General features: G+C 49.3%; 1 protein-coding gene across 2 annotated transcripts in view; it reads left to right on the top strand.

Moving 5' to 3' along the window:
- CHD3 (chromodomain helicase DNA binding protein 3) overlaps window positions 1–16347 on the top strand; it is a 78547-nt gene that overhangs the window by 13654 nt on the left and 48546 nt on the right. For both annotated transcript variants that reach the window (XM_088464088.1, XM_088464087.1), the window contains exons 3-8: window positions 8431–8595; window positions 8741–8862; window positions 9636–9874; window positions 10036–10157; window positions 15438–15567; window positions 15809–15993. In XM_088464088.1, coding sequence (XP_088320214.1) covers window positions 8431–8595; window positions 8741–8862; window positions 9636–9874; window positions 10036–10157; window positions 15438–15567; window positions 15809–15993 — 963 coding nt within the window. The remainder of the gene's footprint in view (window positions 1–8430; window positions 8596–8740; window positions 8863–9635; window positions 9875–10035; window positions 10158–15437; window positions 15568–15808; window positions 15994–16347) is intronic.

Here is a 16347-nt window from a genome sequence, read left to right as displayed (position 1 = left end):
ACAAGAACAGGTAAAGCGATTCCCCCTGGAGACCTGCCAGTTGGCGCAGCAGTGGGGCGACTGGTTTGTCCGCTTCCCCACTAGACCACCGGAGCAGTTAAAACCTGGTGTCGAGGATCGTGTAGAGGCCAACGGCACCCGCCGATTGATGCAGCAGAGGGGAGGTAGGCTCTCCCCCGGTAGCCCCTCCCCCAGCCCAGAGCGCAATACCTCACAAGAGGTTTCCCGCCTATGAGCTGCTCCTCCCCTCACCCTTCTTCCTATATGAGACGCTCAGCAACCATTAATCAGGGCTTTTCTAAAGCTACAGGTCTCCGGAGATTCAGGTCCAGTCTCCCTGGGGCCAGGTTTTACAGCGCACAAATCCTATCAGCCCTTTGAGACTTGAGTAGTTGATTTAGTGCCGATTAGAAGTATATTTATATGCATTGTATGTGACTTGTGCTAGCTCTGCTGTTGTGAAATACTGTCTTAAAGCTTTCTGACTGTCAGTTATATCTATCCTTGCTGCTCTTGTTAAACTGTCAACTACCAGGTGTGTAGGGGTTCATTATTACTTCACATTTACTTGTATTTTTGAAGGGTGCCACATTGCATTAGTAGCTATACACTGATTGTGTGCTGCTTGCTGGTTATTCCTATGTCTAAAGGCAAAGGTAAACAGGAGGCTGCGGCCTCTGTGCTGGTTACTTGCAGATCCTGTTCACTGGGCTTGTCCCTTCAGGATTCTGTGCAGGACAGTCTGTGTGGTAATTGTAATGTTCCACCACAACATTCCACCTTACCAATCCCTGTCCAGGAGCCACCTTGGGTGTTCTCCTTGTCACAGGTTATGACGCAGCTAGTGGACCACTTAGCCCCCACGCTGCCTCCCTCCATGGGGTACTCATAGCTATTACAGCCTATTATGTCGGATGGATGTTTTTGACCACTCAGTTCAGATAATGGCACAAACGTCTCCCGCCTATCAGCAAATGTTACAGGCGGACGGACTGTTAACTACCAAAGCACATTGGCGGACTGTGTCATCCTCTCAGTCCACCCAGCTTCGGATTCTGATGCATCATCTGAGGAGGCAGTTGATGCACAAAGCTCTCTGGGCCTGATTCAGACCCGGTCGCAAGCGCTGAGCGCTCGCAACCGGGTCGATGGTGGCACACAGCGCATGCGCACGACGGAGCCGGCACCGGCGTGCGCATGCACGAGACCTGGCTAGCGACGGCAATCCGTTGCTCCGGGTCTTGCACCAAAGGGGGCGAGCTGTCGGCGTTGAGTACAGCTCGCCCCCTTTGGTGGGCGGGCCGGGGGGGGTGGCAGCCCAAACGGAGGCGTTCCCATGAGCCGAAATCTCTCTGGGGCTTGTGGCCACGAGACCCTACCACAAGGGTCTCGTCGCAAGCCCGATGGTCGCGATGGTCAAGACCATCATCATGGCCGCTCGCTATAGCTGTAGGTGGTCACCCACAGCTATGCGAGCGGCCAGGAGGCCGCACAAAAAAACCCAAAACCTCCCTGATTCAGAGCAAGCTCTCTTTCAGAGCGTCCGGTTCTGAATCAGGGCCCCTCTTCGGGTCGCACGTGGCCGAGAAGAACCGTAGATGTCCCTTCTTTAGTGAGGGCGGTTAAATCGATCCTAAAACCCTGATGTTTAAACGTGAAATTATGGGTAAAGCGGAATTCCCTCAATCAGACTCCTGGCAAACAGTTCCAGGTCCAAAAAAGATTGGTGTCTTTTTACCCTCTCCTTACTAGTGAGTGTACTAAGTGGGAAGACCCTCCTACAGTTGATTCGCATGTGGTACGCTTAGTCAGAAGCTCCACGCTGCCTTCACGTCTACATCCTCCTTTAAGGATGCCACGGATAAAAAACTGTAAACTTGTCTCAAGTTAGTCTACTCGCTTTCTGGCGCTATCACTAGGCCGGTTATTGCCACGGCCTGGGTGGCTAAGGCTATCGAAGGATGGACAGAGGCACTGGAAAAGAGCCTGCCATCAGACGCTACCAGGGAACAACTGGCCTACATCTCCCATATTCAGGAAGTGGCCTCTTATTTGGGAGAAGCTGCGTTGGATACTGGACTCCTTGCCTCTAAGGCATCTGCTACTTTGGTAGTCGCCCGCCAGGTCCTTTTGGCTGTGGTCCTGGAAGGCGGATACGGACCCAAGAGGGCACTCGAATCCTTACCCTTCTCTGGAGACAGGCTGTTCGGCGCAGAGTTATACAATATCGTGGCTACCGTGGCAGCCTCAAAATCTGCTTTTCTACCATCAGCAGTTGCCCCTAAGCCTAGGCCGTCCTCTTCTCGGTCTTTTCGCCCCCAGGGTAAGGCAAGAGGACAGTCCTTTCCCAGGCAGTCTATTTCTCACAAGACCACCAAGCCGTGATCCAAGGAGTCTTGGTCGGACAGACGTCCAGCTTCCAAGTGTAACGACAAACCCTCGCCTGATGGGGCAGGCCTCCTCCTGGGGATCTCAGGGTGGGAGGCCGACTTCTTTACTTTTCCGATTCGTGGCGTCAAACAACAACAGACGCCTGGGTCTGAGAAGTGGTCTCTCAGGGCTACGCCCCCACCCTCCTGAGGCATCCTCTCCAACAATTTTTTTGTACAGGTCCCCCATCAGAACCCTTCAAGGCCCTGGCCCTCCAGGAAGTCATTTACTCCCTGCTACGTTCAGATGTGATAATACCAGTTCCTTCGGCTCAGTGAGGAACTGGGTTTTTATACCACTCTCTTTTTGATTCAAAAGCCGAATGGGTCTCATCGTCCTATTCTGAATCTCAAATCCCTCAACAAATTTATCCGAGTACCCAAGTTCTGTATGGAAACTCTACGATCAATTGTGCTGGCATTGGAGCCTGGGGATTTCATGGTTTCTCTGGACTTTCTGGATCCTACGGTTTGCTGTTCTACAGCAACATTACCAGTTTTGGGTGCTGCCCTTTGGTCTGTCAACAGCCCCTTGGGTCTTTACCAATATAATGGCAATTATGGCGGCCTACCTCAGGCAGCAGGGATCCTAACATACCTGGACGACCTCTTAATCTGGGTACATTCACCGGTTGTGTTACAACGCCATCTCCAGCTTGACTGCCTGCAGACACACGGCTGCCTCATTAATTGGAAAAGTCCTCCCTATCTCCGACACAGCGGATGGTACATCTGGGGGCAATCCTGGATTCTCGAATACAAAGGATCTTTCTGCCAGCAGACAAAATTTTGCAACATTCTCCTCAGTCGGAGGGTATCCATTCACTCAGCAATGCAGGTCCTGGGGTCCATGGTATCCACCTTTTAATATGGTGGAATACAACCAGTTCCACTCCAGGCCCCTTCAACAACTGATTCTCTCCCGGTGGAACGGGTAGTATGATCTGATCCGGTCCCAGATGATCCTCCTCTCTCCGTAGGTTTGGCTTTCCCTCTAATGGTGGCTACAGACGTTCCATCTGGACAAGGGTTGCCCCTTCTGGATTCCAAATGGGAAAGTTCTCGCTACAGATGCCAGCCTTTGCGGATGGGGTGCGGTAACAGGTCATCATACCATTCAGGGACGGTGGACAATCCAGAAAAGTTGCCTGCCCATAAACATTCTGGAGCTGCGAGCAGTGTACAGAGCCCTCACTCGGGCGCAAGACCTTCTCCGGGTCAGGCCAGTCCAAGTCCAGTCCGACAACGCGACTGTGGTAGCCTACCTCAACCATCAAGGAGGCACGCAAAGTCGGTCAGCCATGCAGGAAGTGGCAAACATCCTGGTCTGGGCTGAATGTCATCTCCCGGCAATCTCGACAGTGTTCATTCCCGGAGTCCTCAATTGAGAAGCGGACTTCCTAAGCCATCAGGACATACATGCCGGAGAGTGGGCTCTCCACCTGGATGTCTTTCAGCTCCTGATGGACAAATGGGACCTACCAGACGTACACCTCATGGCCTCACGTCACAACCACAAACTCCCCAGGTACGGGTCCAGGCCCAGAGACCCCTCATGACACATTCGTGAACACTCTGGCAGTGAGGTGGAACTACAATCTCACATACCTCTTTCCTCCGATCTCCCTCCTCCTGAGGGTTCTCAGAAAGTTAAAGCAAGAGGGCTGCACGGTGATCCTAATAGCCCCAGCCTGGCCCAGGCGACATTAGTTGACCGACCTACGGAGTCTCTCTATAGACACTCCTTTTCCAATTCCTCTAAGGCAGGATCTACTAGCACAGGGTCCTTGCCTGCACCCGGCCTACCTCGTCTGTCTTTAACGGCGTGGCTCTTGAGTCAGTAAAGGGTTTCTCTCGCTCTGTGGCCCAGACGATGCTCAGGACACGTGTAAGTCTTCCTTGGACCGCATCTATCACAGAGTTTGGCACTCTTACTTTCAATGGTGCTCCCCCAGAGACTATGACCCTACCGTTTTTAGAGTCTCCGTGGTGCTTGCCTTTCTCCAGGTGGAGTTAGACCTCGGCCTCCGCCTGGCCTCCCTTAGAGTTCAGGTTTCTGCACTGTCAGTCTGGTTCCAGCGAAGGATCGCTCCCCTGTCTGATGTTAGAACATTTTTTCAAGACGTTCTCCGTCTTCAACCTCCTGTTGTCCCTCCGGTGGCTCCGTGGGATTTCTCCTTGGTTCTCTGGGCTCTACAGGCTCCTACGTTTGAACCTCTGGACTCAGGGCCTGATTCAGAGCCGGACGCTCTGAATGAGCGCCCTCTCTGAATCAGGGCGTTTTTTTTTTTTTTTAGGAGCGACCTCCTGGACGCTCGCATAGCTGTGGGTTACTACCCACAGCTTATGCGAGCATCCATGATGATGGTCGCGATGGTCAAGACCATCGCGACCATCGGGCTTGCGACGAGACCCTGCGGTAGGGTCTCGCTGCCGCAAGCCCTGGAGTGATTTTGGCTCTATCAGAGCCAAAATCACTCCCACTGACATCACTAGTGATGTCAGTGGGGCCGGACCCAGACGGTAGGCATTCCCACGGGAACGCCTCCGTCTGGCAGCCACGCCCCCGGCACGCCCACCAAAGAGGGCGTGCTGTCACTCACCTTCGACAGCACGCCCCCTTTGGTGCGAGATCCCGAGCGACGGCTTCCCCGTCGCTCGCCGGGTCTCGTGCATGCGCACGGCAGAGCAGCCTCCGTTGTGCGCATGCGCATTTGGGTACCATCGACCCGCTTGCGAGCGTCCTGCGCTCGCGAGCGGGTCTGAATGAGACCCTCAGACCTCAAGTGGCTGACAGCGAAGACTCTTTCTTTCTCCTCGCTATCTCCTCTGCCCACAGGATATCTGATTTGGCAGCGCTTTCCTGTCGCTCCCCCTTCTTGATCTTTCATCCAGACAGAGCTGTCCTCCGTACCCGGACTGGTTACCTCCCTAAAGTGGTATCCTGGTTCCATTTGAATGAAGAGATTTTGGTTCCGGCCTTCCAGTCCTCAGATCTCTCTGCCCGAGAAGCGTCTCTGGATGTGGTTCGTGCTCTTCGGATCTACGTGGATCATACTAATTCATTTAGGAAATCAGATTCTCTCTTTTGTGTTGCACGGCTTTCACAAGCGAGGCTGGCCAGCTAACAAACAAACTGACTCGTTGGCTCCGCATGACAATCTGTCAGGCCTACACTCAAGCTGATCTTCCTTTTCCAAACAGTTACAGCACATTCTACTCTGTCTGTGGGACCCTCTTGGGCGGTTCGACGTGGCGCCTCTGCTAAACAATTGTGTAAGGCGGCCACACCTTTTGCAGGTTCTACGCCTTGGACACCTCTAAGGACGCTTCCTTTGGGTGTCGGATTCACCTTTCTGCTCAGGAGCGTCCCAAACTCTTAGGGGAAACTGCTTTAGGATCCCTGTGGATCCCTATGGACCCTGAAGAAGAAATGAAGAGTTACGGTAGACTTACCTTTTGTTAACTCTATTTCTTCGAAGTCCATAGGGTCCACAGTGTGCCCACCCTGACGTACCTGGCCTCATTGGGTATTTTTTTTTTGTCTCTTGATCACTGATTCCTTCATCTTATGGGAGAGTGTTTCTTGAGTGTACTGCACTTTCTTCTCCTCTATCCTGCTCCTGTCTTGGGCTTGTTTACACAACTGTCTTCCTGTGGCTGGGGGCGGGGTATATGTGGAGGAGGACCGTTGCATCCTGGGAGCTAAAACTTTGACTGTTTGGTGCCCGGATCTCTCCAACCCCCCCTCCCCCCCTACACCCCATGGTATCCCTGTGGACCCTATGGACTTCGAAGAAATAGAGTTATCAAATGTAAGTCTACCATAACCTTAATTTCCTCCAGGTTCCTGATATCCGCCCCTGTACCCATCACAGATACATCCCTTTTGTGGGACACCCCTTGTACCCATTGGAAGACATCTCCTCATGTGTGACATCACATATAATCATATTCTACATGTTTTTTTTACTACAATGCACAGACACCACCCCAAATGAACATTTTGTGCACCAAAGTGCCGAGCTGTCCCCTGTATATAAACCTAGTAATTAGGCTTCATATTAATTCTTAAAGTTTTTATTTCTTTTGCATCCACTAGGGGGCGGCTGGAACCATGGTGATTAGAGGTACGTGCAGGAGCTTGGGCATTTGAAGAAATTGTCAGTGAAGTTGGAGCGTCTTGCCCTCTTATCGTGTGCGCTTGCAAAAATTAAAACGCCCATTTTGGTTTAGTTTCTTGACCCCCACAAAAAGGTTGAGAGGCCTGTGCTCATGCAAATCAAGTCTCTAATTTGATTTTCTCTGATGGCGCTGTGGAGACCATCTTGAAGTATCAGCTAAAGGCTACCGTTGAGTGTGGAAAATGTATATATCTTAATGTGGACATTTCCGCTTTTTTCTTGGTTCTGTCCAGATTGCTTCCGTTTTTAGCGGAAGATCTGCACACCAGTCTGAGGCGTAGCTCCTTAGAAGTTCGGGTTTTCTAATTTTCTTTTAGAAAAGAGTGGTTGCTACATGCTCAGTCTCCATATGTTCCTCCTGTTGCTCCCTGGGAACGTAATATAGTTTTAACAGTATTAAAATATGGGTGTGGTACATTTTATTGACATTCATGATGTCAACATGAGAAGGTCAACATGGTCGTAATATTAACATCCATCGTGTCCACACTGATGACATGTTGACATGATTGGAATTTCCACTTCCCCTGGTGGTCTAGTGGTGACTTGCATGGTCTGGTGGTCAGCTGATGAGGACTTCTAGCAGATCCAGAGGCTCTTGCGGTGGTATCACTCACCTTACCTCCAAACCCACCTCTTCCGCAGTCCCCCCCCCCCCCCCCCCCAGTGCCTAACCCTAACCCTCCCGCAGCCTAACCCTAATCCCCCCCAAGAGCCTAACTCTAAGCTCCCCTCCTGAAGCCTAACCCAAACCACCTGCCTAGTGCCTACCTTAACCTCCAGCTTCCCGCATTGTGAATGTTGAAATTTTGACTACTTCCAAATTGAACCTTTTAGATTCTGTGGAGCTAAAAATTCTCATGCTGGGTACACGCTACATGATCTGATTACCCAGCGACGGGGAAACGGGATTGATCGATACGCCGTCCGTACACACGGCACGATGCAGTGGAGGACGGCGTGATGTGTCATTCCTTTCTGCATTCAGCAGCAGCATGGCGTCGCTCATCGCATCGTCCCATCTGCTGTGTAGCACAAAGCACGGGCACATGCGATCGGGGATTACACGCTAAAGCGATCCGCACGATATATCTTTCCGATACTCCTTTACCTGGATAGGACTGCTGGTATCGATATGATCCACATAAAAGAGGTTGCTCAGTGTGTTACCTCTGTGATGCTGCAGGCATATATTGGAGCAGGACCCCCTGTTCCTGATAACGTACATGTACATTCCACCAGGTTGGTGAGTGCGTCATGGACAGCACAGCATGGGACCTAGGTGGAGCAGCTGTGCGGGGAGACCTCCTTGCCGTCTGTCCATCCATTCACAAAGTTCTACCAGCTTAAGGTTTTAAAACCCAAAGACGCTAGTTATGGATGGAAAGTTTCTCAGGGACTCCAGAGTGCTACCTGCTAATCCACATCGTCCAATTTTCCTCCAATAGATGCAAGAGAAAACAGGATTTTTGTTCTTACATCTAATCCTTTTCTTGTAGTCCATTGGGGGACATTGGATGCTCTTCCACCTTGTTGCCTATTGTAGGAGGACGTCTTGTTTGTTCTGTATCACTCTTTATTCACCTCTCAGTCTCTCTTCTGTCCTTGGGCTGTGTTCGACAAATTACTGAGGTTCCCCCAGCTAGAGGGATATAGAGAGAGAGGAGCACAGACTTCCCTGCCCATTTCTACATGTCCCCAGGTTCCGGCGTGCGCTCCTATACCCCATGGTTCCAGTCTTCTCCAACGAACTTCTAGAAAAGACTTGAAGTAAGTACAATAAATAACGATCTGTATGCTCACACACTTTCTTTCAGGACAGTGACGTGGACCTAAGTTGGGACGAGGGGATTGGAGATCAGGTCTCGCACGACAGCGATGCCGAGACCGACGGGAAGAAGAGAAAGAAGAAACACAAAGAAAAGAAAGAGAAGAAGAGCAAGAAGCGAAAGAAAGATGAAGAGGTGGTTGGAGAGCGCAAGGTCTGTCCCCCAACGTCCTCCAACCAATGCTGAGCTGGGCAGAGAGCAAAACAGCACAAGGGAGGAAGAGTAGGGGCGCTACATGTTTATAGCTCTTACCGTGTTACCAATCCAAGTAAGCGTCCATATTATTTTATTCTGGCAGGTGGAGCAGAAGTCCTCGGCGGTGCTGCTGGCCAGCTGGGGGCTGGAGGACGTTGATCACGTCTTTACAGATGATGATTATCACACACTGACAAACTACAAGGCGTTTAGCCAGTTCATGAGGTAATTCAGATCACAGTTACGCGCCTTAGGAAGCACCTGCTTGGAAGGGACAGACTTTGGGCCTGATTCAGAGCTGGACGCTCTGACCAGAGCGCTCGCTCTGAATCAGTGCCCTCCTGCCTGAAAATGGAGCGGCCTCCTGGCTGCTCGCATAGCTGTGGGTGACCACCCACAGCATATGCGAGCGGCCAAAAAGATGTTCGCGATGGTCAAGACCATCGCGACCATCGGGCTTGCGACAGACCCTGCGGTAGGGTCTCGGTGACCGCAAGCCCTGGAGTGATTTTGGCTCCATCAGAGCCAAAATCACTCCCACTGATATCACTAGTGATGTCAGTGGGGCCGGACCCAGACGGTAGGCGTTCCCATGGGAACGCCTCCGTCTGGCAGCCACGCCCCCGGCACGGCCACCAAAGGGGGCGTGCTGTCAGTCACCATCGACAGCATGCCCCCTTTGGTGCGAGACCCGGAGCGACAGCTTGGCTGTCGCTGTCCGGGTGTCGCGCATGTGCACGACGGAGCTCCCTCCGTCGTGCGCATGCGCTTTGGGGTAACATCGACCCGCTTGCGAGCGTCCTGCGCTCGCGAGCGGGTCTGAATGACCCCCTTTGCCTTTATCTCTGTCACCCTGTAGTGGAGGGACCGGCTTATAATCATCCTTCGGTCACTCTCTGTCACTCTGGAAAATTAGTGGGATAGACTTCTGTGCCCATGCTGTGCCGTGTAGGATAGAAGGGATAGACCCATAGCTCTTTGTCACTGTGTGCCTTTAGGCCTCTTATTGCCAAGAAGAATCCCAAAATCCCCATGTCCAAGATGATGACCATTCTGGGTGCCAAGTGGCGGGAATTCAGTGCCAACAACCCTTTCAAGTCATCGCCCGCAGCAGTGGCGGCAGCGGCGGCAGCAGCTGCAGCGGCAGTGGCCGAACAAGTGACCGTTAACCTTCCCTCTACCACCAGCGTTCCCCAGGCAATGCCAATCCGCAGAGCCAAGACCAAGGAGGGCAAGGGTGAGCCCAGTGGAGCAGCTTTCCCCCGGCAAAACACCACTTGTATACTCTCTGCATTGTCTATTTGTTAATGGGCCCATCCCTGCATGAGTGCCGTCACCTCTTCCCCCACTTACTCTCTATCCTATATCGGCATCTCACAATTATCTCTCTTGTCTCAGGTCCTGGCCACAAGAAGCAGTGCAAGGTCCCCCGAAAGCCTGAGCCCCAAAAAAAGGCTGCTAAAAAGAAAGTCGCCCCGATGAAGATCAAGCTGGGAGTTAAACGCAAGGCTGGCAGTTCGGTAAGTGCTCCAGTGCTGGTGGAATGCGGGAAGGTTCTTTGGTTAATGCATATTAACCACTAAACTGGCTAATATTTTTCCAAAAAAAAGCTCAGAATTTTTTATTTTTTTAAAAAAAAATTAAGTTAAAAACATTTTAAAAATGTTTAATTTATTTTTTTATTGGGAAATAATATGCCTGGATTGTGTCCCCCTACGCCCCCCCTTCCCCACCGTGTTCTTATGAAACAGAAGCTGTTTCTGCAAACTGGAAGTTTGTTTTGCTGTTTGGATAAGCGAAAACAATCTTTTGATGTGCTTGGTTTAGTCTATTGTGAGGTGATATTGGGTTTGAGTATTGGGATTTTTGTGTTTTAAAGCTTTTTACTACGTTGTTCGGAGTATGCCTACAAGTCTATTTTTCCACCAGTGTGTCACCTGTAGACACAGAACAGGTGCCATTAAAAGCCTAGAATGACCCCCCCAACCTGGACATTGCCCAGTCCTTCCATGCCTTCACCAAAATATTGTCACAACACACTGGGGGGGAGGGGGGGGGGTGTAGAGTTGACTCACTAGGAGCCTTCAAAACTACACTGGGCAACCACTGGGACAGGTCTAAACCACTTCCACCATTTATCCAATAGTAGCACCTAAGGAATTCAAAGCCCTGTCTGCTCTACTCACCCAACAACTCTTGTTTTGATGAATGGAGGGTCAAAAAAAAAATCATTGCATAAAATTAAACCTTTTATTCACCTTTTACATGATCTTCACACCAGACTGTACTCACTTTTTTTGTACTAAATTTGCTCTGAGTATGCTTCTATATTCCCCGGAATGTGGTCAGACATCCTCAAAGACCAACCTTATCCCTAAGCTGAAAATGCAATTAGACATCGAGATCCCAAGATGTAAACTTACTTCAGGGCCACAACCAGATCTTCTGCAAAGAGTGCTCAAATGCGGTCTGTGGCTATCATCCAGCCCGAAGAGAAAGCAACATTCTAGCTATTAAGTCTAATGCTGCATACACACACAACGATTTTATTACCAATGATTTTATGAACGATTTTCTGTCAGATTATCTGTCAGATTTTTTAAAGTGTAATGAACGATTTTTTTGAACTCCAATCGATTTTTGCATATTCCCTTAATGAAAATCGTTCATTTGACAAGTCTGACTGCTGAACTACAAACGTGAACGCGCGATAATCGTTCATCGTTTGACTCAGAAAGTGAACGATTTTTTCAAACGATATCGTTTAACGATAATCGTTCAAAAAATCGTTGTGCGTATGCAGCTTTACTTTAGCAAAATGTGTAGTCCATCTAAGCATATCACTAGTGAATCCTTCAAATTCTTATATGAGCTTTTTTCCCGGCAGTAGAGTCTGTCCCGAACTTCCATGATCGATTTATTTTGCCCAGGTTTTTAGATACACTAAATAAACTGTTGGCTGCAGAAATCACATAAAAAGATTTATCAATCAACATTAAAACTTGAAGAACCACAAGAAAGCCTGGGGGTCAGCTAACGTTTTGCCCACCTACTACAAAATTTTTTATTCTTCTACTTTCACAAGTAAAGTTAAATGTGCCTTTGTCCTTTTGATATTGGAAAGGGTTCTGAAGGCTGGCAGACCAGAAATGTGTAAACTGGAGCGGTATTCAAGCAGGCCAGAGTAGAAGCAACCCGTGGTAACTGATGTGTTGTGAGATACAGTTCAAGGGAAATCCAGGAGCTGATCAGAACACAGGCACGCCGTAAAGCAGCGAGGTTGTGCTGAAGCGAGGCAAAGTAGGAGAAGTGGATACATTACACAGGCCAAGGTCAGCACACAGTGAGGCTGAAGTAAAGCGAGGCACAGTTCTTAGGAAATCCAGTAGCGGATCACAAAACACTGGCCGCGGTTGGCACGCGGTAAGACTGGGGTAGTTGGGCACCGTTCAGGGGAAATCCAAAGCAGGTCTAAACACAGACAGAATATTGGTACATGGCAAGGCTAATCAAAGAACTCTGGAACGGGACATGGAAAATATAGGATACTGGAACACCAGGAGCTTGTGGTAGTATCCAAGCACTAAGGCCTAGGTCTAATTGACCTAAATATAGAGCTGGCAGGTGACATCGTTAGTGGATGGAACTTTAGGCAAGTGTAACAGCGACAGTATACACGCTGTGGGGCCAAGTCAATGGCAGCCTTACAGAGCACTCAAGATTACTATAGCAGCGAACTGCCATGACCCATATCTACGGGCCAAGCGCCAATATCATGCAGGCATCAGGCGGCGAGAGCGTCACTCCCCCGGACCACCGCAGCAGCTCTCCTTGAACCCTGCAAGACCCCAACCTGCGGTCCTCTGGTGAGTTGTGACGAGTGTCTTGAAGGACAATTCGTTCTTGAAACAAGCTCTTGAGGCCAAAATAATAGAAATCTGAAATTAGGGTAAGGACCCAACTAATTGCACCTACTACAGGCCTATTTTACTGTTCATCACAGGCTCAAGATATACAGGAAAATAACTGCAGAACTTTTGAACACAGGGCCTGATTCAGAGCCGGACGCTATTTGCGCTCGCTCGTTCAGAAAAAGGGGCCGGATATTTAAATAGAGCGCTCGCTCTTTGCGGTCTGTTGACGCCTCTATGTCTGAACGAGCGAACAAAACATGCGGTCGCTATTTTTATAAAAACGCCCCCTGGCCGCTCGCATCCTACGTCATCTCCGCTATTTATTAGATTAATCAAGTACATCGAAAGGCGTATGAACTGCTCGCAGTGCTTGTGGTAGCATTTTCCTACCGCAATCATGCGAGCAGTTCAGGCTAAAAGACAACCAAGTGACGTGGCCGATGACGTTGCTTTGTTAATTATGCACACCCTTAAAACGCCCGTTTTGACCGTTTGGCACGCCTGCGTTCGGATCACCACTCCCCGTTTTCAAGCACCTTCCCCTGTTACCACCCACAAACGCCTCATCCTGTCACGCAAATTAGCATGCATTCGCTATTTTGCGAGCACACAATTTCCGACCGCAATGACTGGTTCGCGCATGCGTATTACAACCCATACGCATGCGCAGTTGTGCGAACATCGCTCGGAGCGAACGAGCGGCCGCTTACAAGCGGCTCTGAATCAGGCCCTCAGTGTTATTCCAGCTGGTCCACAATGACCAATTTGTTTTAATCCCAAGCACATGAAAATACCAGATGGGCAGTTAGTCTTATTTACACCATTAACTCCAATATTCGCGGCTCCAGTGCCTTCTCTTGATGCAGAGGAAGTATTTCATAGAATCAGTTGGCCCTTCATGATGGCCATTATGGCTTTGGAGGAGATTTCTTTCAGAGGATTCAAGCCTTATACTCACAGACCTCGTCCAAAGTTTCAATGCACATCCTCGTTTCAAACTTCTGTTCTGTAGATGGTTTAGGCTTTAGAGTCTCATGGTTGGATCATATCAGTAATCCACCTTGTTGACTTCCTACAGAATATTTTGCTTCATCACAAGGACGATATTCTTACCAGATTACAGGATATTGGGTGATCTTGCTTGATGTCACTTAGAAAGATCACTTTCTTCCTCCGCGGTGATGCTACTTTTCTATTTCCATTTGAGTGTGTGTCAAATTGAGCTAATTTCTAAATAGAAGTCTTGCCATCACTAGGCCAGACAACTTTTCAAACTGTCTCCAAAGGTGCTTCAGGTTACTCAGTTGATGGCTGAGGAAGTTCTACCTCAACTATGGTTGTTCTTCATCTAAGACTGGACATTTATGACCAGTGACACACAGCGATTGAGGCATGGGGGTCTGTTGCTCTTCAGTCCTCATTATGGGGCCATTGACCCTGGAGGAAGCGTATCTCCTGATAAGCGTGCTGAAGCCCAGAGCAACATTCAAAGCTTTATTCTGAGGATGCCAGTATTTTTTGAGGAGTTGTCATAAATTTATTACAAATAAGCTTTTCCTAAATCACCAGGAAGGGCACCAGGAGGCCCTTGGAAATGACAAAGACCAGCAAGAGCATGTGAAGGGCAGAGCAGAAAGTTCCGGCCATTTCACTAGTTTTTGTTCCAGGATAGAAGACTGGAAATCAGGAGACAGACTCTTGCCCCCGGGAATGGTCTCTTCATACTGTGGGCAGATGCGTTCAACCGGATATTGATATGATGGCGTTAAAATAAATATAGTCAGTTTTGCGGTAGGCTTCAAAGAGCATGGATATATAATGTATATTGTCAATCTGTGGGATGTAGTTTGTGTTGGGGTTCAATGAGTCCAAAACGTGGGTAGGAGCATCCTTGGAGAATTTGTAGAGTTTGATTGTGATTCCCATGAGTTTGATAAAGTTTTGTCCTAGCTTGTTTTGATTAGGGAGATTTAGCTCTTGCGCCCCCTCTGAATCAGCGATAGAGTATTTGGGGCGGTCCTTTTGCCTACAACTTCTCAAAAGAATGGGTGTTGCGTTTGGTGTGAAGCATTAATGTTGACTAAAATGAGATCCATATACCAGTAGGCCTAGTACAAAGCACAGGCTAAGAGATAACATGAAAGGAGAAAAACTGAGAAGCTGAACAGAAGGACCTAAAAATAAGATGAAAGTGAAATATGGGGGACAGACTGACCAGAAAGAAGCGGGGTCCATTCCCTCCTGGGCCATCAGCGGTGAAAACCCTGTAATAAAGGGCCTAATTCAGGGATGCCGATATTTACAGTTGAGCGATTATCGATAAACCGAGCATGCGTCTCTAAGTTGCACGGCACGTGTGTACAGGTACATTACCGTAGTCGCTCGCAGCTACTATTTACTCGCAGTGTGATTGACAGTCAGCGAGCATTTGTGGGAGGTAACGGGGAGTGGCAGCAAAAGAACACAGTTGCGTCGTGATCGTTTTTCCGGGTGTGTCACAGCCTGCAACCGCAATCTCGAACGCATTGAAAGTGTCTCCGAAGGTCTCATTTCCCGGCTGCCATTCTGCAGGACCATAGGCTTACTCAGAACCTCCGATAATATAATGATCTGCGAGCAATGCTACGTCTTCATACACCGGGGTTTTGGATTTGCAAACCGCAGTTGGACCTCTCGATAAAATCCTTGGCGTCTGCAAAAATGTAGCATATTTTTTGCCTAGCCGAGATGGCAGCTGGGATGACGTGAACGTACATGCCTAAATCATACCCGCAGTAAAGTCGCTAAGCAGCCTAAATCCCTGGTCTTTTTATTAATTTCTCCGTTGCTGCGGCTATTATATAGCGAAGAGCTAATGAGCAGGTGTCGATGTTTGTTTTCCCGCAGAGCGAGGAAGTAGAACTCGCGGAAGCCTCTGACTTGGAAAACTCCAGCGTCCACAGCTCTTCCGCACCCTCGGACAGTTCGGGAAGGATAAAGAGGAAGAGAGGGAGGCCAGCAGGAAAAAAGAAAAAAGGTAAACGTGTGTGTGTGGGGGGTGAGATTAAAAGTATAAAAGGGGGAAGGAAGTCGATGGAAAGCAGTAGGTGGACAGTGGCATCCAGAAGTGGTATTGGAAGGTCCTAACATTTTGGTAAGAGGATAAGTATAGATCAATTGTCTGCTAATCTCTCCGCCTCTCATTTACTCCAGTTTATTTCCCGATATTTTCCATCTCTTAACCCCTTTTATGGTTCTTCTTATATATTCTATTTCAGTTGCCGTGGAGGAAGGGGTGTCTGCTGGTGAGGGCTATGAGACAGACCACCAGGACTACTGTGAGGTCTGCCAGCAGGGCGGCGAGATCATCCTATGTGACACGTGCCCTCGCGCCTATCACCTCGTGTGCCTGGAACCAGAATTGGAGCAAGCCCCTCAGGGCATGTGGAGCTGCCCACATTGCGTAAGTGGAAACGCCGACACGTAGACCGGGCTGTTGTCCTGCCACTCTAGACTTTGTTCCTGTGACAAAGGGGTGATAAGTTTATTAAAGGCTGAAAAAGGGTTTGCATTACCCAAAGAACGTTTATCCCTGGCTTCACAGGGCGACACAACCCCATAAGGCATCACATAATCCCGATGTCCTGCATTCACCAGTAAGCTGACCTAGAAAATGTTTTGTGGTGTTTGCAACAAATCTTATACTTGTGGCTGATTTAATTGGTGGACGCAGACAACAGGTTATAGATGCTGCCTTCTCCAATGCTGCCTCCTCCATTGAATTGCCGGGAAAAAAAAAAGATTTTCTGGGTTAGCG

This window comes from Taudactylus pleione, unplaced genomic scaffold (assembly GCF_031769625.1).
Source record: "Taudactylus pleione unplaced genomic scaffold, aTauple2 ptg001574l, whole genome shotgun sequence".
In the NCBI taxonomy this organism is placed as follows: Eukaryota; Metazoa; Chordata; class Amphibia; order Anura; family Myobatrachidae; genus Taudactylus; species Taudactylus pleione.
The sequence above is the reverse complement of the archived record's forward strand: the minus strand, read 5'-3'. Positions and strand labels throughout refer to the sequence as shown.